This window comes from Gymnoscopelus microlampas (genome assembly GCF_963454915.1).
Source record: "Gymnoscopelus microlampas genome assembly, chromosome: 9".
In the NCBI taxonomy this organism is placed as follows: domain Eukaryota; kingdom Metazoa; phylum Chordata; class Actinopteri; order Myctophiformes; family Myctophidae; genus Gymnoscopelus; species Gymnoscopelus microlampas.
The window spans coordinates 26,765,946-26,792,499 of NC_139946.1; the positions used below are offsets into that span (position 1 = coordinate 26,765,946).

General features: G+C 40.9%; 1 protein-coding gene across 2 annotated transcripts in view; it reads right to left on the reverse strand.

Annotated features, from left to right (window-relative positions):
• Nucleotides 1-302: 302 nt before the first annotated feature.
• The window catches only part of gabrg3 (gamma-aminobutyric acid type A receptor subunit gamma3), a gene marked incomplete at both ends in the record, with an annotated part of 140,104 nt that continues 113,852 nt past the window's right edge, over nt 303-26,554 (reverse strand). Inside the window, 3 exons of one of the 2 annotated variants that reach the window (XM_084067849.1) lie at nt 303-581; nt 6,688-6,887; nt 16,390-16,542. In XM_084067849.1, coding sequence (XP_083923975.1) covers nt 303-581; nt 6,688-6,887; nt 16,390-16,542 — 632 coding nt within the window. The remainder of the gene's footprint in view (nt 582-6,687; nt 6,888-16,389; nt 16,543-26,554) is intronic. The other variant, XM_084067850.1, reaches the window with a different exon arrangement.

Sequence of the window (26,554 nt, forward strand, 5' to 3'; positions counted from 1 at the left end):
GAAAGGCCGAAATCTCTGTTAGGGAAAGGCCTGCAGGCAAATTCTGTCCTCCTGACTATGTTAGGGATAATTACATTGGGTAAGAGGTCACGTGGTGTTACTGTACCTTTGAGGAGGGTTACTTTTTGTATATTATCTAAAGCTTGATTTATACGTTTTTGCGGACCGCGTGGCACACCTGAAATAGCCAATGAACAAGCTCACCGCTATTTTTGGTGCATGACACCAGTGCGCAACTAACAACAAATCGAGCCTTAGACTGTGCTTTCTGAGTCCTCCCTAAGTGCCTCCTATACGTAGTGCTAAAGGTAGAGATAGGCCACCCAATAGACGATGTTGAACAAAAGGAAGGAAGTGGGGAAAAAGACACGGGAATAGGCATCCAGTTCGAGTAGATCTAAGTGAATGCGGCCTCGTCGCCACGCGCCGTCTTTGCATTCCTCATAGCAGCAGAAGAAGCTCTGGCAGTCTTTGCCTTCCAGGCACTCGTAGACACAAGCGTCCTCAAACTCCTGCCAGTACAGCGAGTTGTTCAGTGTGATGACTGTGTGTGGTGAACCCACGTCCAGTACGGAGTAGTTCTGAAATGTCACAGAAAGAGAGAGAGAGATAAATCATTTGTCAAATAACTATGACATCTAAAGTCATGTTATTAAAAGTATCATTATTGCAACTTGTTCAATGACATTTTGTTTTCCTTAAAAAATAAATAGAATTTTAAAATGTGTTTCAAAGTATGTGAGCACAATATAAACAAATTATAGTCACTATTAACAATCCAACAGCTACAAGAACTTGCAAATATGACTATAATTATTTCACTACATAATAATACAAATATTAATTAATGACAATATTATTGTATTATTGTAAACTTTTTATTCAATCGTCAGTAGTTAACCCTAACAGGAAAATCCACTCTTAAATGAATTAGTTTATTTCCGAGTGCTCAATATCAAAGGCAGGGTAAGTGATCATTTTTGTTCAAATAAGTGTTAAAGGACAACTTTGTTTTTTTACAACCAATGTTTATGTTTTAGATTGTAATTAAAGTAAATAAAAGATGAGTGTTAAAAAATTTTAATTTACTGCTTTCTATAGTTTTAGCAATTTTCACAATCTTTTTTACAGTGTTTTCACAGTGGGCGGGGGCATTCTGTCCGGTGGCAAATATGCATTTTTTTAACACATTAACCCGGCGTTTTCTTTATTATTATTTACAGTAGCTCTTCTAGCCCCCAATAACTCACATCTGGCCATCTCAGACAGCCGGACCTTTTTTATTGGGTAAAAAAGGCATATTTAGCCACCGGACAGAATGCCCCCGCCCACTGTAAAAAATATCGCAAAAAATGCTAAAACTATAGAAAGCAGTAAATGAAAAAAAAATTACACTCATCATTTATTTACTTTAATTACAAGCTAAAATATAAACCTTGGTTGTAAAAAAACAAAGTTGTCCTTTAAATAGCTCTATATTCTGATAGTACTCATTGCTATAGTGTGTTTCTTTTTTCCAGTAACAGGACTCTCCATGTCTCTCCAGCTCTTTGGTAAACAGGAAACAAATGTTCAGGTCGGGATACACTTTTATCCAATCAGGCGAGAGAACTCACACAGGATACAGGATAAACAAGTGAAATTGGAAGTGATGACACAGAAATGAGCAGACAAAATTGAAGCTGCAACACTATAAAATTGAAACTGATATACTCTCTCCTGATTGGTTGAAAGTTTGCCACCCACCTGAAAATGTATTTTCTGTTTAAAGAGCTGGAGAGACAGGGAGACCGCTGTATATTCTCCAGAATATAGTGCTCTCACCTTTTAACAAAAAAACTTTTGTTTTCACCCCAAAAAATATCACTTACCATACCTTTAAGTTGTGAACATAAACAAGTTTCCTGCAAGAAGGCAGCAACACACAAATTAAATCAAACTAGGTATTATGGACAATATAAAAATCCTACAGTAAGTGGACCACAATGTTAACACTAAAAGAAACAAAGCTCATTTGGAAGAAAAAGCCTAAACTAACTATTTAAGTCAGTCAGTAGAGCAATACATTTAGTTCAGGCAGTGTTTTCTTGTGCTGTTGTCCTGTGCTGGAGGCACATTGTGCCTGCATGGGAGTAAGGGTCCAAAATAATTCAAGGATAGGATAATGTCTGATGGATTGAGACCAAGCTAATTGGTTTTGGATCTTTCAAGCCTTTTTTGGGGCTGGACCACAACAGCCCTATAAAAGTGAACATCTCTGATTGACTGACTCACTCACTGACTGTCTGTCTGTCTGTCTGTCTGTCTGTCTGTCTGTCTGTCTGTCTGTCTGTCTGTCTGTCTGTCTGTCTGAGTCACTGAGTGAGAGATTAAGGTTGGCCAGTTGGCCTAACAACAAACTATTCAATCACATGATTTGGGAAATAGTCCAACTCTTTCCACTTTAAATAGCTGTTTTAATCGCTTGGCCCAAGATAACAATTATATCACGATACATGATATCTGCGATACTTGATATATCGCTTGATAAATGTAATCAACGATATATCACAATATCTGTAACTGAAAACTCCCTATCTCGTGATGAATAATTGATACACTGCTGGCAAATATCAATATTTCTTTTTTCTTTTCTTTTTTCTCAGTTGCGTAGCAGTATTATATCTCTGCTGTCGGGCAAAAACCAGCTAACTCCAAAATGTTTCAGAAAAAAAAAAGAAGGAAAAAAAAGTGGAGTTATTGGCTGAATAGACCTCCAAGCTCACAATGAGGTTGGAGGTCAAAAGGGGGTGGAGCCTGGAGTCAGCAAAACCAGCTATCTCCACCCCCCTTTGGTGGAGTTATCTGGTTTAGCAGAAAGTTTGAGGATCCAATGGAGTTAGCTGGTTTTCTCAGAAGCGCTTTTTAATACTTCTCATTCAACACAAAGACGTAAAGGGTGTTCAATAGCACCGATTTATGAAAAAAAGAATGCAAAAGCGTCAACATGGAGTTAGCTGGTTTCTGCCCGACAGCAATGATATATAGCATCACATACATGAACAATTGTTACATTGCAATCGTCCCATCCAGGATTTGGAATGTTATCTCATCTCAGCCCGGCCTACAGTTACAACAAACTAGCAAATCACAGAGCAATCATCCCTCCAGGCTATGGGACATAGTTCAGCCTAATAACCGACCTTTTCTAATCATTTGACACCGGGGCTGGTGCTACTGTACTTGGCTACATGGACGAGTACATACTGTATCTCTGACTCCTGTCAGCTTGGATGCTTTGTTAAACTGGCACGAGCAAACCTTTCTACGGTCACAACACGATAAATCAAACTCTAATATCATTGAGGATACTCTGTAATTATGTATACTTTTCGGGATATATCTTGTAAATGATGGCTGTGCCTCCTACCTAGTTTATCACCTTTACCTCGATAATCACAAATTATTAGCCTATCCAGGCTATTATTGTCATATTAAAGCCGTGTTTCAGTGCATAGGATATGAAAAGACCTGCACTGCCTCCTCCTGATGTTGACAAGCTCAAATGAGTCTTGGAAGCCTGTGAGGCAAGACAGAAATAATAATAACAACCAATCTTATCAGAGGACATGATAAAAGGGCCGCATTTCATCATAAACAATTTTGAGGAGTTTGTAAATGTGATTAGATGGAATATTCTTTAGAGACCAATTGGCAATTTTGCATCTTGATTAGGGACTGTCAACATTAACACTGTCTTCAGTCAAGATGGAAAACTCTTGCCAACCATTTATTGCAACAAATGGAATACAATTATACTCAGCACTGATGGCTCCACTCTTAAGATACTCCCTCGCCTGAATTAGCCAAGCAGCATGCTAAACTAAATCAGGGAGCATAATACAGAAACCCCCCATGGGAATAGGATAAAGTTTGAATACTTACATTTAGTACCTATCTACCTATCTCCAGACAGTCAACTCCGTCAGATTTCTATAAAAACATAATTCAATCAGGCATAAACAGGTTTTATCTATATTCTAAGGTCCCCTGTCTCATTTTCGGGTAAAAGAAAAGGCGGGAAAGCTGCGAAAGCTCTGGTAAGCTTTTATTATTTGATAAATGCACTAAATAATATTACTATCTGGTGTGTCCTAACCATAACATGTCAACTCCATCCTTCTAAATCCCAAAAAGAAAAAAAGTGCATTTATATCTATCTATCTATCTATCTATCTATCTATCTATCTATCTATCTATCTATCTATCTATCTATCTATCTATCTATCTATCTATCTATCTATCTATTTCTATTTAATTTGACTAACCTCTGTGGCCATGGTGTCTTGGTTGGTCTGTGTGCCGTTTCTCCTCACTGGCTGGAGCACTTTATCTGATTTTGCACACAGCCATTGCCCATTACCATCTGAACTTAACTGCAAAGCCCGTTTCCCAATGTCATCAAATCTCAGCTTTTTATTAGCCATTGTGTGTCAAACAATGGGAGATGACGCTGCCAGGTTTTGCGGGTTTCGCGCAAGAAACAAGCAGCAAGGTCTGTACTTTCGCCTGCGGCCCTACAAGCAACAAGGTCTATGAAAAGAAGGCCAAACGAAGCGCCTTCACACATATACATTGCCTCTTGGAAAACAGCCGATCTACAAGCTCACAACGCGTCCCCACACCCACCTGCACTTTCACAACCAACGCCAAAAACACACTACCACCAATATTGCCCCTAAACCCCTTACAATAGGCGAACATAGCAACACCGAGCCACATTCCATTCACTGCGTTCCGTTCACCGCAGCACACCAACAGCACAACACAACCACTTCACAGACACGACGACATCATTTACACGCGTTTACACAGACAACATTCTTACGGATCTCTCTCTCTGTGTGTGTGTGTGTGTGTGTTCGCGGCGGGGGCGGGGGGGGGGTTGCCCGTGGGGTTGGGGTGACCACGACGGGCGCCGCGACGAGACCCGCGGGGGGGAGGAGGGGGGGCGCACGACGGGATGCACGGGAGGGGGGGGGGGACCGCACAACAGGACGCGCAATAACCCCATGTTTGCCACTACTTTCGCCTGCGCCCTTCACAGGGTATGGTCTAGTTAATAGAAAAAATTGGCATAACCACTAAATTGGGGAGAAATAGGGGTAAAAAATAATTGCCTACTTTGAATTTAAGGGAGGGGGAAAGAAAAAAGAAAACCATACTGCTCCTGTGACTTAAACAATGTAAACACGTTGGAAGTGCTTTTTGCATTGCAAAAGCTGTTAGCTCTGTCATTAGCTGCGTGTGTGTGTGTGTGTGTGTGTGTGTGTGTGTGTGTGTGTGTGTGTGTGTGTGTGTGTGTGTGTGTGTGTGTGTGTGTGTGCGCGCGCGCGAGAGTGTGTTTGAAGTAGGATAGTATCTCACTTGCTGTTTGAATTAAGTAAAGTTGTTAATGTTATCTCTTGCTGTGTGTGTGTGTGTGTGTGTGTGTGTGTGTGTGTGTGTGTGTGTGTGTGTGTGTGTGTGTGTGTGTGTGTGTCTCTGTCTGTCTGTCAAGTGCCAGTTTCAGTGCTACCGCAATGTCAATCTGGGAACCCATCGGAAAAAAAACAAAACGTTTTTTGACTCTTTTTGCCTCCGCGATCTCGTGTAGAGACCAGATGTCTCCCTGTTCACTCGCCTTCAGCCCTCCTCTTCCTGTGGTGCGTCTTTGTTTTAATTCCTACTAAGTTCTAACATCAAACTCTACACGTTGTAACGGCCGACAGATTCTGCTGCGTAGCTCTGAAACCGTCTTGAGAGATTACCATAATGTAACTGAAAATTACATATTCTTATCAGGAATACATTTGTCTCCTGTGTTAACTGTGCATATACAGTACAGCTGAATAGGATGGGGTAGGTCTACGCTACTGTATACTTTAACATCAGTCATAATGGTTGTACTTGGAGAGACAAATATTTTCTGAGGTTGTACTCAGTCTAAAAAGGTTCAGAACCACTGCTGTATTAGATTTCAAGATTGCATGATTTGTCACATCACAGTTTGGAAACCAATCCTGAAATATAATTAATTTTTAAACAAGTAACTAATTATAGGTAATATATTACTGTTTTTGAGTAACTTGCCCAACACTGGTTATTGTTCATGAGTCTGTCCATCTGTCTATAAAATAACTTGGTGGGAATAATCAGCAGGTCAAAGTTGGTCGAAATGAAAGTCAAGTCAAAGTAAAAACAGAGAACATAAGGGAGGATTGATGGGGATGATCAATAGCCTGCCCCAAAGGGGTTGTTAACTGAGAAGGTCAAAGGTCACAGTCAGGCAGAGATTGTCCCTCTAAATTTCTACAGTACAGTACATTGCAGTCGTTAAATTCTAATTAAGACTCACTTTGATATATTCCCCCTTTTGTGGCAAAACAGCTCTTCTGCCATCGACGCCAACGTTACTCCTGGTAATTGCTTTGATCACTTTCAACCTGGCATCCCTATTTTGGGCATTATGTCATCATTTAGTTTTGTCTATTGTACTGTCTGTATTTTTGTCGTAAAGACCCTCTCGAAAACGAGATGACACATCTCAAGGGGTTATCCTTCTAATAAAGGTACTATATATATATATATATATATATACATACATACACGAAAAGCAAAACAAAATCAAAAATCTAATCCCTAATCTTGATTCATGGACAACCTTACCGATCTCTTGGCTTTGCTGCAGCTGGGTCTTTGAGCGCTGTAAGAGTAGTAATTTAACGTGGCGTACTCCATCAAAGCGGCGAAGACAAAGAGGAAGCAGACAGTGACGAAGAGATCCATTGCAGTGACATAGGACACCCTGGGTAACGACGTCCTGGCCAGCGTGCTCAGGGTGGTCATGGTCAACACCGTGGTTATACCTGAGGGACATATCAGAAGACAGTTTCACATCAATCATTCATCATTCATAATGAGAGTCCATAGATAGTCTTAGAGTAGAGCCAAGGCGATTTTATTTTCATGTTAATTTTCACGTTCGTTTTTTTTTTATACATGACGTCACATGACGTACCACTTGAACCCCAGCATCCCTATTCTGGGGGGAACATTGGCCAAAGATTGCAGATCTACAAGCTGTGAGCTTGCACAGAGTACAGTTGGGTCTGTTTACTAAGAATAGAGGGTTTAAGTCGTTAATATTCAAAACTCACACAAGCTAACTGGAAACTCTATTAGGCTGATGTACTATATTGGCAATTCTGTCGTATTTAAAAAATATGGCATATACATTTTGTTTGTGTTACTTTACAGATTTAACTGATTTTATGGATGTGGGATAAGTTATTCATAACCAACATCAGGCAATAGTGAAAAATGGGAAACTTAGTAAGTATCACTCCGGGTACTAGTATCTCTATGTCAGAAACTAGATCTTTTAACATGGAATAATAACTAAGATTCTGGTAAATAGCCCTGAGTGTAATCGGATTCAACCAAGTCATGGCACTTGCAACGACTTCATGTTGTCTATCCATTACCTGCATGTGACTTTATCCCTGTCAGTGCCTTAAACGAATATGCCATTTTGAAGGCAGTAAGCGCTTGTTAGGTTAGGCTTATAGGCACATAGCCGTTAACCAGCTAAGCACTTCTGGTGACATTTTGAAGATGTGACAATTAACCCTATAATTTGTCCTACTATCATGTTGCTCACCAGATATAACTGACAGACTGTCTAGAACAAAATGCAACACAAAAAAACACACCAAATTATCATCTTTAGTCAGGAGACAAAAACAAAACATAAGCCAGCAAATTAAACCTTTAAAGGTTCTTCCTGTCTGTCTGCTCTTTCCTGACTCCATTTCTCCTTCTCCCCTCTCTCTCCCTCATGGAAATCACAGGAGGAAAATACAACATGTGACTCCTGCCTCTGTTTCTCTGAGGTTTCTATGGTAACAGCCGGGCCACATCTATTTCAGGTTGAAAACTCACACGTTTTCTTCTGCCCCTTCACTACCGTGGTTACATTTTCCTTTTGGCCACTTGAACTCTAGCGTCCCTATTCTGGGGAAGTGTTGGCATAAATAGCAGATCTACAAGCTCACGATGCATCACAATGTGTTGCAATGCGTTGTGAGTATGAAGATCGGCCATTTTTTACTTCGGTCGACTACTTTAAGTACTGTAGTGTATAGGGTCTTAGTGGTTAGCCCGTCTTTGGCTGGTTGTCACATAAGCTTGTTTTTGTCTGCTTTCCTACACAGCACTTTTAAGAGTTGAAATATTATTGAAATCGGGGACCAGGTGAAGAGGGTGATGGCCATCACCGGCATTAGTCATTACTGATTCGGAACACGGCTGACATTTTGGCAAATACGCCTTTTAATGAAAGCAAAGGAAACCAGTTCTGCTTGTGGTGAGGCAGACTAAGGAAAAAATAATGAGGCACTCCGTCTTCAGGTGAAAAAATATATGGGTTTATTTTGGCAGATGAGCAAGGCAACAGCTGACCGACGCGTTTCGACACTTAGGTCTTCAACAGGGTCTTAACAATCAGGGTGAAGTCACTCTTTAAGTACAGGTTGTGAGTGGCAATCAACTGATTCCAACCAATGTAAGCATTACACACAGATGACGTCATCATATGCAAAATAAATGAAAATACATAATATGCAAAATAATAATAAATTACATAATACTTATGCACACAAACAGTACAATTTTGAAAAGTAAAAAGTTAACTGGGGAGACAGAAAGAGCCCAATTATCACAGTATCAAGAATTCAGCTATAAGAACGGCAAAAAGTCAACTTCATCATTTAAGCCTGAAAATGTCGTGCCTTGTAGAGTGACAATCCAGAAAGTCTCCCTTTGGAGCAGTTTCTTCAGTCTATCACCACCTCTAATATCATTAGAGATGACTTCTAAGACAACAGCTTTGAGAGAGGAGGGGCTCCCATGTCCTTCTCCATTATAGTGAACAGCCATAGGGTAATCTGGGTTATTTACTCGGATGGCAGTATTGTGCTCACCCAAGCGGTCTTTAAACCTTTCTTTTGTTCTACCTACATAGAAACAACCACATGGACATTGAAGACGATAGACCACAAAAGTAGTGTTGCAGTTAGCAAAGTGATTAATTGTATATATTTTGTCTGTGAACACATCAGTAAAACGCCTTTTAATGTACTTACCCGGAGTGTCAGACAAGAATCAATACAATATTTTCACCTCTGTGCATTCAATACAAAGATAGTGCTCCTGCTAATTAGCTTTAGCACCAATAAGACTGAAATGGATTGAAGCCTCTAGCCTGCTCTGTGAACTTGTTTTTGTCTGGACCACAACAGCAGGCTAGCCCTTTAAATGTTAATGTCAGTAATTGATGAAGTTACACCACTGGTCTGCCAGTTACTTAAGAACCTATTAACCAATCGTCCCTCCAGGCTATGGGATGTTGCCCCTCCAGTCAATGGGATGTCGTCACAACTCCAGGGCTCACTGACATGCACGGACTGGGATGTTATTCAAGGTGATCTGGATGAAAGGGCTTCTGTTATCATGGACTATCAAGTTCTACATCAACATACCCACGAAATAGCCAAAGCACAGACTCAGACAATAAAAAAACAGAAGGTATTCCACCGCTGGGACTGGGCTGCCCTTAAAATGACAAATAAAGAACAACATTATTAAAGATAAACTCAAAAACAGATTGGAGCAGGAATTCAGAAACATGAACACAAAACAAGCCTTTCATAAAATGAAAGCCCCATAACTGTCATCATAGTTTTTACTAATGGTGTTGCTATTGCATCCCTCTCCCCCTCTCTGTCCCCCTCTATGCCTCCTCCACTCCCTCCTCCAACATGTGGAATCTTCAGGCAACTTCATTACAATTCTCTTTGTTGACTTCAGCTCCACCTTCAGCACCATTCAGGACCACCAGATGACTCCTCATCCACTGGATTCACTACTTCCTCAGCGATAGAACACAGGCTATTAGAATAGAGACGACCAGGCAAAGTCCGCGATTAACCTTACAGCTGTGACCAACTAAGTTGGCAAACTTAAACTTCTCACTAGCAAGCTGTGTGTGTGTGTGTGTGTGTGTGTGTGTGTGTGTGTGTGTGTGTGTGTGTGTGTGTGTGTGTGTGTGTGTGTGTGTGTGTGTGTGTGTGTGTGTGTGTGTGTGTGTGTGTGTGTGTGTGTGTCTGTCTGTCTGTCTCTCTGTCTCTGTGTATCTGTCTGTCGTGTAAGAACTTAGATTTGAAGTGCCGGTGCGTAAAGAAGAATCTGAAAATGTCAATAACTGTTGATAAAACCTAAAGTTTATATTATTAATATGTTAAAATGTTATTATTCTAGATTCTCATTTGATATTTATAATTATTATTCAGATAAAAGTTACTAATAATAATAATACAATACACTCATCCTATATTGCTGGAGCATTAAATCTTGCGATCACGTGATCTCCTAGATCTCTCTGTGTCTGAGCCTGAAATGGGTTGCGGAACATAGCCATCTAGTGGTAAATACTGAAAACACGGTTTGGAAGTGTTACACGTCTTTGGCGCTCTGGGCTTTGGAAAAGATTGACGAGTTACACGCCAATGACACCGAATGAGTTAACGTCTTAACACCAGAAATGACCCCCCCCCTGTTTACTGTACATATATGTTTTATTGCTACTAGTGTTGATATATTATTGTATATTATTGTATGTCTTTAAATGTCTCTATGAATTGAATACAGGACCGCAATGGAAACAAGTCCTCAGGACTTTATTGTGTTATCCTTTAACCCAAGTGTATGACTGTACCCGTACTGTTTGCATTTATGTCTAATAAAGTATTCAATCAATCAAAACTTATGGTGCACTGACAATTACCTACAGCTGAACAAGGACAAAACTGGTCTAGCACATGAATTACACTGAACCCCCCTCCATTTCCGTACATGGAAACACAGTAGAACAGGTCAACAGTTTCAAATATCTTGGACTCACTGTGGACAATACATTACATTTTGATCGACACATCATTTCTTTCCATCATTTTTAAAATAATTGACATGAGTCAGTGACACTTTCAGTGTGTCACGACCTTTACAAAAGCATAATGCAGTCCACCCTGTTGTACTGTTCCCAACATGCTGACCATCACCAACAGCATCACACATACTGCCTTAAAAATCATTTGTCTTCCCACACCCAGACTCTCAGACATGAACAGAGCCATCACAGCCATCTGAATGGAGATACAGGACTTTAACATGGGAACAAAAAGCTTGCTTTAGCAGGATATTGAGCTAAACTTGCTTTTTAACTCTGCAAAAAAAATCGAATAGCTCAGATCTATATAGCGCTTTTCTAAGTACCTAATTAAGTAGCTTTACATAGAAGAAAAAAAGCTGAATCAAGGAGCTAAACTAGCTTTTTAACTCTGCAATAGCAGCATTAAACAAACTGCCTCACTGACAACGTTGTATGCTATCGTCTATGTTTTGTCTTTACCTGTATGTTTCTATGCAAGTCCCCAGGACTTTTCTGTGTTAGTCTTTTACCAGTTTTAGCCTTTGTACCACGTGCTGTTTACATTTTTGACTAATAAAGTCAAAAACACATAAAACAGCTACTGTGTATCTGTGTTTATGTGTTGAACGGGCCATGAAAACAAATCTCCTTCTGGGACAAAAAAGTCTAATCTAATCTAGTCTATCCTCATAACTGACCTTTTCTTGTCATTTCACATCAGGTCGGGTCTAGTGCTACTGTACTTGAGTAGCCATGGTTGACTACGTACAGTATCTCCAACTCTTGGGTTTCAGTCAGCCTGGATGATCTATTAACCACATGATGATCCCTAATTCTGGGCATGGCATTATGTGAACATTCAGATCCAATAAGCAAACATTTGGTGGAAATAGTAGATCTACAAGCTCACAACATATTACAATGCGACCTGGTAGATCAGTTACTTTCGGAGAATAGATTTGGTGTAGAGGTTAAAAAGGAGGGGCCAAGTATGGCCCCCTCCTTTTAGGCCTAATGGTCAATGAAGTATAATGGGTTTAAACGGTTAAACTGGCATGACCAAAGGTCTATAGGATATGGGCAAAGTTCACCAATGTTTATAAAGTGCAAGTAGACCAGCCTTGGAGCTGCTGAAAGGTATATTCTTCTCTACACAAAGCTAGATGCTTCCATCGACTTGCATGCTTGGTGCTAAAGACCTAATTAGCATGAGTAGCAAAGCTATCTTTGTACTGGGGGAAAATGGTATTGATCTTCTTGCCTGTCTCTCTCTGGATCCTGGATGTTCCTGAGTCTTTAGAGCTACAGGTGACTAATGTTACTTCTAAAAGCTTTGTTGCTATAGGTGTGGGATATCCACCACATGCATGTTAGGCCTAAATACTCCAGAGCCCCTTTTCTATTTCTGTTGCTGGTTTAGAGTGCCCTATAGGATGGGTGGATCGATACTGAAATATCAATATTTCCAATAGGCCCTAGTGATATTTCCTCTTGAGAGACCTCCACATTAAAATATCGATACCAAATCGTTCGCTTAACCAGTCATTTTAATCTAATTCTGTGAAAGTGAAATGTAAATCATTAATTGGAACTATGTCTTCTTCCGCCCTGTCCCTCTATCCATTCCTATACACACAGTCACGCCAAGAAATCACATGCAGTTAGTCACACAACAAGACAGAGAGAAAGCTATTATTAAGCCGTTATTAAAAATCAATCAAGCATCCCAGTTATTAAAAAGCACAAACCTGCTGAATCGCATGAAAATCAGCCACATAAAACCACATGATATACTCTTATGAGAGGAGCTCATAATGCAGGGCTTTCAATTTAACAATTTGATGCCTGCACTCATTTTTTTATGTAAACGAGATGACTTGTATAAGTATTGTATCAGTATTAGTATCCGGATACTAGCCTTGGTATCAATTGGTATCAGATTGATAAGCACATTATGTGTGGTACGGTCTCCTTGTCCCTCTCCTGGATTTCCTGCCTGCCTCAGACCCATTTGTTATCCCCCTTCCTCCTCCTGAACACCATCAATCAAAGCCTGAAAAAAAGCAAATATCTATTTTTCCCCCACATTCAGATGTGAATGGCATAATGACTTATTTAATCTGACAGATTAATTGCTCTCATCCTTCATGTTCTTCCCCTGTCCCATTCCTTTGTCTCTAAAATTTCTCTGAAATTTAATACTGTGTGTCTCCTATATCTGTCTGACACTGCCTCAGTCTAGTTTTACCATGGAACTAGAAACCAGGTGCTCCTTTCATCAAAGCCATTTATTTGAGAGATATGTGAGTGTGAAATGGAGAAAAGGCTTTTCAGCAACAGGCATTTTTCACAAAAAGCACAGGCAATAGAGAAAGTAAAATTGTGGCCTAATTGTCTCCGCCAGGCCGAAAGGCATGGCGAGAGAGTATGTTTTGCCCCGTCCGTCCGTCCGTCCGTCCATCCGTCCGTGTGTCCGTCCGTCGTCATTCTGTCTGTGTACAGCTAATCTCCGGCACCGTTGGCTTGATCGCAGCGAAACTGTGCACACACACTCCCTGGATGCCACAGCAGAACCTCTGCTCCAAATTTTTCACATGGGCCTTTTATAGTGCCACCAGGAGGCCGATTTGTGCAAAACAATTTTTTTGACAGTACTCCTACAGATTTTGTCCAAAGATCCCGCTAATCGGTACACAGTATCTCTATAGTCATTAAACGAAACAGGTCTTTCAGATTTTTCATATTCCATCCTCATTGGCTAAAAATGGCTTCCAAAGTTTGCAGGAATGCTCCGTTTTGAACAAAATGCCTCAAATCCTGAACACAGCATGCAACCTCCGTGAAATTTTGCATGCATATTTCCACTATGCCGAGGAAGAAATGCCACTTGAATATTTTCAAATCAGCCTCATGGTGGCGCTATAACATGCCGATTCGTGTTTTTACCTATAACTGCACCGATCTGTGTAAAACTTTGTATGCACACTCCCTAGAGGTCAAGGAAAAACCTTTGCCCTGCATTTTTCACATCTGCCTTTTATAGCGCCACCAGGAGGCCGACTTATGTAAAACAATTTTGTTTACATTACTCCTTCCCATTTTATCCAAATTTCACGCAAATCGGTACACATGATCTCTATAGTCATGTGATCAAGACGGATGTGTTTGGTTTTTCATATTCCATCCTGATTGGCTAAGATTGACATCTTAAGTTTGCAGTAGTGGCTTGTATTGAACAAAATGCAGCAAATCATGAACTCTGCGTCCGATTGCGGTCAAACTTTGCACGCACATTCACACTATGTTGAGGAACAAATGCCACCCTTTTAACATTGGCCTGTTATAGCGCCACCAGCAGGTCTAATTTAGCAAAACACATTTTTTGAACAGAATGCCTCAAATCATGAATGCAGTGTCCGATTGCCGTGCCAGGCCTAAAAAGAAATGGCACCCTTTTCACACAGGCCTATTATAGCGCCACCAGGAGGCCACAATAACCTACCTGACCTGGCGGAGACCTGTGCTCCGATGAGCACTTTTTCTAGTTTGCTCTGCTTTCACACAACCTAAATGTTGAGTTTATTACTAAAAAAAGGTGCAAATTACAGTCAACAGGTGGGCCGTGACATTTACGTTTGATTTATACTTGGTTGTGCACAGTGTCATGCTCCAAAAATAGCCCATCTACAAGCTGCAACACAAGCTGGGAAAATGGATGCAGGTGCAGAGTCATCAACAACAAATTTACAGCACCTCAAACAGATCGCCAAGGGCAGATCATTTGAAATGATCTTGGGAGGAAATACTGTAATAAATGCAGCTAATACGTCTGGCACTGACAAACTCCTATGAGAAGTGTTTCTCAGTGTATAGCCCAATTCAGTCACCTAATCAACTGAGTATACCTAGGCTAGGACAGGGGTATTCAACAAGATTAGTCTGGGGGCTACAATTGGAAAATGACTTGAAATCGGGGGCCACAAGACTATGACAACAAAAAATTACAAAATGTTCATGGTTAACCATTAACCGTTGTGAAATAAATGTGTAACTGGTTGGTTAGGGCCTCAGGGCATATCATTTTTTGAGGGGCATAAGGCCATACATTCTGTAGCGGCACGGCAGCCATGGTCTTCATGGCCTTCATGATAGCCCCATTCAATCCAGGAAAGCAAGTGTCATTTTAGATTTGATAGATATAAGCTAAGTTTTTCAGAAAACTTTGTTAGAAGTTCTTTTTAGAATGGGCCTCAGGTCTAAATGGGTTAAATTCCTGTCCTGCATGTCATAATAGATAAACATTTAGGGGAAACATTTGGCAAAAATAGCAGATCTACAAGCCCACAACGTGCTGCAAGGTGATTTGTCTATCGGAGATTTGGCACAGAGGGAAAAAAGGAGGCTTGATTTGCAGAGCATACTGCACCTCTCCTCCCACACCAGCTCACGACAAGACCCCCCCCCCCCCCAAAAAAAAGGTTTTATAACATGCCCTATAATGGCATGCCCAAAATATGGATGTGAGTTTGAGTGTAAAATAAATCCCCTCTCAGATAGCTTGTAAGGTAAATGGATAATATGTCATATAAAATATACTGCACAACCAACGACAAAGCATAACTCAAACAAATGTGAGGAATGAAATAATAAAACTAAAGAGAAAAAAGGAGTGAGATCGATTACCTTCACCAAAGTGTTCCACGGGACTGCACAACAAATGGAAAGCATGGAGGAAAAAAAAAAGCATAATGAAAGAACAGAAGCAAAAAGGAGTGATTGAAGCTGATGGACAAACAGATGCTCAGTCAGTGTACACAAGGGGACAGACATAAAAAGCACATAAAAAGGCAACTAAAAGTCAATAAACACAAAAAAAATGCAGGTGAATTTGTGTGAAGGCCATATCAGGACTTGGACCCTGAATGAAATCAGCATGTCTTTCTTTCTTAGTTTAGTCCAAAGCATGTTTAACACCACTGCTGTTTTTAATGGAACGAAAACAAAAACTAACAGTGGAAATGCTTACGTGTATATACTGTACTATACTGCATTGATTCACAATGTTTTTAATTTCAAGATTATTATGCATTAGGCCACAGAGTTTTATTATGCATTAGGCCACAGACCCCCGTTTGTTGCCCCATTCTCCTCAGTGAATATGTAACTCTGAGAGTGAACAAATGGAACCAAATGGGTCCATTTTAACACTCTGAGTTACAGATCAGTTTCAATTTGGATCAGTTTGGTTCCTAACTATCAATCATTTAGCTGGGGACGCTCTGAAACCAGCCCCTCAAGGACCCACAGCAGTCCCTGGACCCCACGTTGAGAACCACCGCTATACGTATGTATCTTAAGATAGTGATTGACGTAAGAAGTACCTAGTGCTGTTCTGGCTGGCGTGGCATCTTTTTTGATCCAGAAGGACACCCAGGAGAGGACGACGGTGAGGATGCAGGGGATGTAAGTCTGGATGGTGAAGTAGCCCATTCTTCTTCTGAGGTCAAAGTAGACGGTCATCACCACATAATCACCTGGACACAAAAGTTTGCTCTTAAATGAGAGGTGTAACGTTAACGCCACGGCGAAAGCTGTTCGCAAGGTTGAGTGCAAGAACATGATTGACTCAGGATTGGGTTACTTTTCAGGAAATTCGAATAAATGACCTCTGTTCCAATGGATCCATTGCAGTTCTTATTTAGTCACAAGCTCTTGCCAATACTTTTGATTGGTTCAATATTTATAAAAACACAGACTTAACCACTTATTAAAAATAGCAAGAATAGCATATCTACAGTCAGCTATACACCAAAGTAGGGCATTAATTTACAAAAAAAACAAACATAACTAGAAAAGTGTGCTCCTCAGAGCACAGGTCTCCGCCAGGCTGGGTTGCCTACCCAGGGCCCTTTGGAAGCCAGTCATAGCCAATTGGAATGGGGTCTGACTCATACATCTTGATCACATGACCCTGGTGTGTTTTGAAGAAACACATATGGCAGATAATGTAATCTGGCACAGATAAATTGCGAATCCAGGGGGGCAGGGTGTCCCCAGTGTCATGGCTGGCTCAAATCCATGACAAATAAGGGAAGGAACATCTGGTGTAAAATCAATAACAAATGTTTATTAAAGAATTAACCTAACATAATCAACTACGATATAAATGGATGGCATAACTGAACAGATGAGATAAGGATACTGTGAGGTGTAGTCAGTAAATCAGTAGCCTCGATCTCCAGGCTTTTATTTTCCTTCGCGTTTTGCTCAAAAATAAGAGCCTGGACCAGGGTGTTGACGTTCCTGGCATAGGAAGTGGGAGTCAACCTTTAATTTCCCCAACCAACCAGAGTGCAGTGGGCGTCGCTCCAAATGTTGTGACGTCAGGGCTCTCAATGCTGCACATTGGGGGAGGAGGAGATTGTGATGCAGAAGAAGTTTCCCGCTAGCCCTGCCGGAAGCGGAAGCGCGCCCGAGATACAGACGCTTCAGAGCCGGATGAGGCGTCTACCTTTATATGTCTATGCATCACACCAGCTAAATTAGTGCAGATGCACCGTTAATATAGTGTCACTATCATTTTGACCACTTTATATATATATGTCTCAGGTCATCCCTGTAAATAACCTTTTCATTCACAGCACCCCTGAATAACATCGTTACTTTATAGCACCTTACATTTATGTCAAATTACGCTACGCAAATATGTCAATGTTTCCCCCTACAGCATGTCACAGAGAAAACTTGAGAGAATATCAGTTTCCTTTAGGATTTAGGACAGATTGACGTTATACTATACGTTTAACCACTTGAACCCCAGCATCCCTATTCTATTAGCCAAACATAGCCGATCTACAAGCTCACAAACAGGGGTCGCAAGTGCGACACGTTGTGAGCTTGTAGATCTGTCGTTTTTTGCAAATATTTTTGGTGTAGATCAAAAAAGAACGTACTGAGGTCCGGTTTACTAAGTCTAAGTGGTTAAACTGAAGGGATATTGATGAATTCCAAATATTATCAAAGCATCCGGCTGTGGCACCCCTGGACCACCCGTGGTGGAAAAAGTACTCAAGTGTTTTTAGTAAAAGTATCAATACTGAAATGCAGAAGTACTCCATTACAAGTAAAAGTCCGGAATTCAAAATGTACTTGAGTAAAAGTACAAAAGTATTGGTATCAAAAGGTACTTAAAGTACCAAAAGTAAAAGTACTAAAATGTTTGAAAATAGCAGATATACTTGTAAGCTCACAACGCGTTGTGAATCGGCTATTTTTGAATAGCCTATGTATAAAATAAGGCTAAGGTGGTTAATGTATGTTTTATAATGTAATAATCTATATCTGCAAAAGTGCAAAGTAACTAGTAACTAAAGTTTTCAAAGAATTGTAGTGGAGTAAAAGTACAATATTTCCTCTGAGATGTAGAGTAGAAGTAAAAGTATTGAAATTTGTAAATACTCCAGTAAAGTGAAAAGACCTAAAAAATGTACTTAAGTGCAGTACTTGAGTAAATGTACTTAGTTACTTCACACCACTGGCCACGGGGCACACACTTTGAGAAACCCTGCCCTGGGAGTTAGTTAGTTATTGCTTCACACTCCCTAGGAAGCAGGGAGGGAGGGGCGGGCTTTATAAGTCCTCCAATTGTCAGCCCCGCCCCCCCCCTTACCCACACACACACAAACACACACACACACACACACACACACACACACACACACAGTTTGTTACAAGCTCTGCAAAATTTGCAAGTAAAAGAGCAAAATAAACAACTCATAATGCAACTTTACTCCACATGAACGTTGTGTAGAGTTGTCAGTGTTTACCAGAGTGGTGAAAGCTGCTAAAACACGGTTGTGACAAGACATTTTCTCCATCTGACTAAAATGAGGTGAGTTTCTGCAGGTGATTTAGCTTAGCTAATTAGCATTAAAGGAATTGATGGAATTTGCGTGTTTAATTTCACTTTTATTTTACTTGGTAAAGCAAAAACTAGTCAGGATGAAGCAGTGTTGTGTTGTGTGATGAGATGTGAAGTGAATATGTTGTATTGTTGAGCTGTGTTTGCAGGCCTAGTCAGTGGTGTAAAGCAGTGGTTCTCAACCAGTGGTCCGGGGACCACCAGTGGTCCTTGAGGGGATTCCAGGGGGTCCCCAGACAAATTAATAGTTAGGAATCAAATTGACCCTTGTGACCCTTGTGTCTGCAACTCTGTGAGTGTACAAATGGAACCAAATGGACCCTGTCGGGTCCATTTGGTTCCATTTGTACACTCTCAGAGTTAAATGAACACTGATGATGATGATACAGTGTAGATCGGGACCCCCGAGAAATCAAAATGGTTGAGTCCCTGACATATCTTTGCAAATGGGGGTCCCTGGGCTAATATGTGTCAATTTGGGGGTCCTTGACGCAAAAAAGGTTGAAAACCACTGGTGTAAAGTAACTAAGTACATGTACTCAAGTAGGCTACTGTACAATTTTGAGGAGCTTTTACTTTACTGGAGTATTTTACATCCACTCCGTCCAAGAGACAAATATTTTACTCCACTACAATTATTTGAAAACTTTTCAGTTACTATTTTTTTGTAGATTTGGATTATTATTACAAAACATACCACTTCAGCCCTAGCCTATATAGTTAGGCTATTTGAAAATAGCCGATCTACAAACTCACAATATCAGTGGTTTCTATATCAGTGGTTCTCAAACATTTTCATGTCAAGGACCCCTAAAATAATATGTATTTGGCCGCGGACCCCCATCTCAAAATATTTAGTTCCAGGGACCCCCAGAAGCAAATATTTCAGTTACAAATGTTCGCTTTAAATATATATATATTCAAAGATTTGCAAAAACTTTAAAAAGAAAATAAATAGCAGATCTACAAGCTTGTAGTGCCGCGCTATGAGCTTGTATATCTGCTATTTTTGAATAGCCAAAGTGTAAAATAATGTTTTTTTTAGCTCAAATCAAAAAATTACACAGATGCGTTCCAGGTCTTAAAGGCGTAACATCATTTATAAAAAATATTTTCGGAAATCTCCATGGGAAACATTAATGGGTTCTCTATCAGTGACACCACAAAATGGCCGCCACTGCTATGCCCTATAAGTGTATACAGAGTATTTGCACATTTATAAAGTTACAATTATGACTTTTAATACTAAATTGGCCAAATGGTCAAATATTACGTAAGAAAAAGAGGCAAACATTGTGAAAATAGCCGATCTACAAGCTCTACGTATACTAGGCTGTGTATGCTATGACAGGATACAGTATACATATACTAGGCTGTGTATGTTATGCAGTTATGACAGGATACAGTATACATATACTAGGCTGCATGTTGTGACAGGATACAGTATACGTATACTAAACTATGTACTGTATGTTGTGACAGGATACAGTATATGTATACGTATACGTGGCTCTCGGTTACTTGAATTAATCTTTCTTTCTTTCTTTCTTTCTGATACTCAAGGCTGGCAGAGGTGTTGCAGGGGACACCCCCCCCCTCCTCTTCATTATAAGCCTGGACTATGAAGACAGGCCATCAGTGGAGGAGGGTCTCTTTTTTTATTTATTGTATAAACACACACACACACACACACACACACACACACACACACACACACACACACACACACACACACACACACACACACACACACACACACACACACACACACACACACACACACACACACAAACACACCCCACACCCACACCCACACCCACCCACCCATACACCCCCACACACATACGTAAATGCCCAGAAGACTGAGGTTATCACCTACAGTTTAACACCCAGACCATCCACCTACTGGTGAAGCCAACCAGATGTACGGAGGATGGAGATGTAAAGTACTGGTGAAGCTGACTAGATGTATGGAGGATGGAGATGATGGGAGACGCCCGCTGGAAAGCTCATCCGAGGATGCCCTGCCCTAGAGATCGAGATCTGGAGATCTCTCTATCCATGGGTTTGTCTGCATGGGGGATTCCTCCGAAGACTTGGTCCGCACGGTCGAACGGTCGAAGACCTTGTCCTTCTCGGTGGTTTCCCCTGAAGACGGCTGATGAAGACGACTCAAGGTAGGAACCTCTTTAGGGCTGTCACGACTATGACATTTTACTTGACGATTAATTGTCGCTCAAATAATTGCGATTAACTAGGCCGAATTAATTAATTATTGCGTCGTACACTGAACATTGTCACATTATTAATAAAAATGTGTCTGTCTTCGTAAACAAAAGGTGCACGGGTCAGATATGACAAATAACTTGCATAACTCAATAACTCCACTATTTTTGAAAATGTTTGAAAACTTATGAACATTTTTCAACATGGAAATGATTATGTCGATTATCCGAAAAAGTATCGCGATTATCTGAAATACTTGCGATCAGGTGATTATGTAATAATTGTGACATACCACATTTTTCCTTTTCCTTTGCTGGATGCTGCTGCTGCAGTTTGTGTTGTATGATGTTTTTGTTGTATGCTGTTCGTGTTTGATGCTGTTCGTGTCATGTGCTGATGTGGTTCAAGATGTACAGTAGCTCTGTTGCTGTCATGTTGGGGCCCGGTGTGGCAGTGAAACATGTTCAGTGAATATTGGTTTGTGGCTCTGGAATTGAAAACTGATGTGTTCCAAAAATGTGTTTTGCTAAATTAGACCTGCTGGTGGCGCTATAACGGGCCAATGCTAAAAAGGGTGGCATTTGTTCCTCAACATAGTGTGAATGTGCGTGCAAAGTTTGACTGCAATCGGACGCTGCGTTCATGATTTGCGACATTTTGTTCAAACAAGCCACTACAGCAAACTTTAGATGTGAATCTTAGCCAATCAGGATGGAATATGAAAAATCAAACAGTCCGTCTTGATCACTTGACTATAGAGATCATGTTTACCGGTTTGCGTGAAATTTGGATAAAATGGGCAGGAGTAATATAAAAAAAGTGTTATGTTTGTGTTATGTTTTACATAAGTCGGCCTCCTGGTGGCGCTATAAAAGGCAGATGTGAAAAATGCAAGGCAAAGGTTTTTCCTTGGCTTCTAGGGAGTGCGCATACAAAGTTTTACACAGATCGGTGCAGTTATAGGTAAAAACACGAATCGGCCTGTTATAGCGCCACCATGAGGCTGATTTAAAAACAAATCAAGTGGCATTTCTTCCTCGGCATAGTGGGAATGTGTGTGCACAATTTCACAGGAAAAGCATGCTGTGTTCATGATTTGAGGCATTTTGTTCAAAACAGAGCACTCCTGCAAACTGTGGAAGCCATTTTTAGCCAATCAGGATGGAATATGAAAAACTTGAAAGACCTGTTTCGTTTAGTGACTATAGGGATACTGTGTAGCGATTTGCGTGATGTTTGGACAAAATCTGTGGGAGTACTGTCAAAAATTTGTTTTGCAAAAAGCGGCCTCCTGGTGGCGCTATAACAGGCCCATGTGAAAATGTTGGGGCAGAGGTTCTGAATTGGCATCCAGGGAGTGTGTGTGCACAGTTTCGCTGCGATCAAGCCAACAGTGCCGGAGATTAGCTGTACACAGACAGACAGAATGACACACGGACGGACGGACGGACACACGGACGGACGGACAGGGGGTAAAACATACTCTCGCCATGCCTTTCGGCCTGGCTGGCGGAGACAAAAAGTTGAAATATGGAGATACAAGGTTTGCCCGACAGCAATGATGTGTCTGTTGCTCTTTCTTTTCTTTATCTCTGCTAGCGGCTGCAGAAAGAGGAAGAGGATGTTGGTCTGTAACGTTGTGAAGACCTGTAGCCTGATTTATACTGTGTTACACGCCAGTGTTGCATGCCGAAAATAGACGATCTACAAGTTCATGTGCGTCGCACCGCAACGAAAGCTTGTAGATCGGTACACTGTCATATGACAAAGTACAAATCAGGTGTACAAATTACAGGTGTAAAATTATTTGTAGTACAAGCTCCGTCACTGCGGTTTCAAGGAAGGTGGAAAGAAATAGAGAAACAAACAAACAGGAAAGCAGGTCAGAAATCAATATGAGCAGTGTGAAATATACACGGTACATATGGTGCATGATATAACAACAATCTGGGCCTGATCTCCCACTCAACCGAGAGCAGATACGTCATTATCACCATGGGAAAAAAATAACAATCTGGAATGATGTTGTCAATGTCATCCAGAAAAGGGTTCCCCTGGGTGCTGCTCGCTGGCTGCCCACTGCTCCTAGTACCAGGAGTCAAAATGCACAGGACAAATTTCCCCATGAGGCTCAATGAATTAGAATGTAAAAACTATTTAAACTTTTCGAAAATGTCCTCTGCACAACGTGAGGTTGGGCAACTGTTTTATTTCAAATTGTATATGAAATCTTTGAATATAATGTATTTATAAGTATTAAAGATCCAGTTGAAATGCTTTTTTTGTTTTAATGTGGAGTATCCACCACCCATTCAACAGCAGATTTTCGGCAACAGGCGCTTTCCAATGCTTAACGCCGCCACCATCTGTGCGGTTTAGAGCTACCTTTAGACTTTGCCATACACAGATGTTTTTGACTTGCACTACAGTACCTGCTAAGGAAGTAGTTCGCCTGTTAACACCTAAGCTGAGGCAGAAGGACCCCAGTGGCTCAGAAGGGAGCTGGAAGGTTCGCCAGTTCGATCCCCAGCACCTCCTGAAATGGTGTCCTTGAGCCATCTTGAAGGACGTTTCAGTTTGTAATTTGCTGGTCGAGGTGCAGAGGAGACAGGTGCTCCCCCTGAGGTGCTTGGAGCGAGGATCCTTTGTTTGACATTTCTTTTGTAACAATGAGTGAATTTAAATAGTTATTGGATACTGCAACGGCCTATCTATGGGATCTAAGCTCTATGCTCTCCGGGAGATGGGATCCAAAAGTCACGGCACTTGTGTTCTGCCAAAAGATTGTATACCGTATAGTAGAGCTTACACAATGTTTGTGCTCGTAGTTTAATAATACAGTACATGCTTATTTAAAATGTCAATTGATGAATCACCACTAAAGCGCAATTCAGACCACTTTTTCTCCACAACGTTCTCCGCAAATGCGCTGTTCTATGACGGCCAAAATAGCAGACCTACATGCTCACAACACGTGATGCGACGTGATGCGTATGCGACGCGCTGTACTAATAATAATAACTAGACCATACCCGTCCGGGGATATGATCACCCAAAGTATGTGCAGTTTGGGTTATACGCTGTGCACAGACAGTATATCAGCGATGGAAAGTGACTTTGTACTTAGTACCTGCAACACTTCCAACACGCACGCACGTGTGTCCCGTCGTCGTGGAGCCACAGAACACACAAACACCCGCTCATAAACAGTTCCAACACACACGTGCACGCCCGTCACGAACACACACACACACACACACACACACACACACACACACACACACACACACACACACACACACACACACACAGTAAACTGAGCACATGCACAGTACGGTAGTGTTGGGCAGCAGTCATCCCATAGCTTGTAGGGCTGTAACCTAGGCGACGGAATCTCCAGTGTTGACATAAAAACATGAATAAAGCGTACATTTTGGGAAAGTCATTTGGTGCATATATGCTAATGGAAATGGTTGTGTGCAACTTTTGCTCCAGCCAGTGAGGATAACCGGGCAGGACAGAGAGATTCTGTCCACAGAGGTTTGGTTAATTATATGTAGGATAACTGTGAACTTGTAGGTTGGCTATTTTTGGCAGCAACACCATTGTATGTCTAAGTATAAATCAGGGTTAAAACAGTTTAGTCTTGTCGCAAATCTTTGGTCTGAACTATAGGCTTAAAGATGAGGCTTAACACAATTTACCGGGAGGAATTCCCCTGCACCCTGACCTGATGAACTTGCCAGTGGTCTGATACAGAGACGGAAAGTGTCCCACTCTATTACATTTGAAGAGATACTGAAATTTCTCTAAAAAACTGCGGTCAAAGCTGTTGAAGCAGTTAATTGATTCCTCGGTTTTTATTAATAGTAGTTGCAAGTTTAACATCCTACAATTAGACTACCGGTACATGTTTGTTGTATTTAAACATAGTTCATGCCTTTACGTTTATGAATAAAACATAATCCCTCTCTGTATTCCAGTATCATCTCTGTTCTTTTTCACAAATTGCAACCTAATTATAAATATTTCAGCATGGGAAATACACTTAGGTTCAATAATGGTTTGACTGATCTGTATTTACACAGTCCTTACAGTGATTTGTTGTACATGGGTGAATCTATGGGGACTTGGATTCTGTGAGCTTGTTGATCTGCCATTTCTTTTTCATCATAAATATCCACATAATGACATGCCCAAAATGGGGACACCAAACAAACTGTGTGTAGGGATGGACAGTCAGACAGACAGTGTTTACGGAAGGATCGGCTTTGGTGGGTGTGACGACTGCAGAAAACAGATGGTGGAATACTGGATGGCCTCAGGGATGTTTGTCTCTCTGCACACAAACTGCCAGAGTCTTCACAAGGGCAGACATTTATCATCAAATTTGCCAAGACTTGTCCATGTGATTGTCACTCTGCGGCAGTCCACTCCAGACCTGATGTCACTGACATTGTGGAATGGTGCCCAAAACAAAGGACATGGACTTTAAACCAATCTAAAATAGATATACGGAGACTACCAATTTCCACTACAGTCACCCAAAGACGTGCTGTTTTAGCTGGTCGCTGCAACAGAAATAACACCCAGATCATCTCTGACTCGCAGTTCTGGAGACTTCCTTGTCCAACTAGAGGAAGAAGGCCAATTGCGAATTTACAGTACATGCTATTGTCAGAGACACTAGACTCCAAGCGGAATATCTGGCCAAAGTAATGTGAGAGAGACCAGAGTGGCATGTCTGATATCTTTTATCTCGACTGCAGGCGACAGATGATGATGATAATTGTGTATCGGCTTGTAGATCGGCTATTTCTGGGGGAGAGGTTTAGTGTAGAAGGGGGAAAATGAAGTCGGACAAAGATAGAGCCCTGGGGGCCCCGGTCAACTAAGTGTATGGGTTTAAGTAGTTAAAAGGGCACCTCAGACTTCACACTGCAATCAATAACCAAACCATTGAGACCAAATCACTGTAGCAGTAATTGTTTGTCTTTGTGCTCTACTTACTTGACTATTTACCTTGTTGTTTGACGACTAGGGCACTTTGCACTTTGTTCTTAAGGAAGATGAATTGTCAAGAGGACAATGACACCAATGTGTTATAGGAATTTCAGTAGTCAGTCAGTGCTGAATAAATCATACAGTATAGAAAGAACTAGAATACAATATGAACTTTGTAACTATGAATAACTTAAAACAACATGTATAAAGGATAGGCATAAATAAGCTATGAGCTTCAGCCTATGCCTTTTCGATCAAACAGTATGAAATATTGAATTACAGTGTGTTATGTTTTGTGATAATGTTGATGTGGATCGAAATAAACTAAAAAAAAAAAAAAACAAGAAAAGAAAAGAATGACATACAATAGATGTCATTGTGACTGGAGAGCTAGG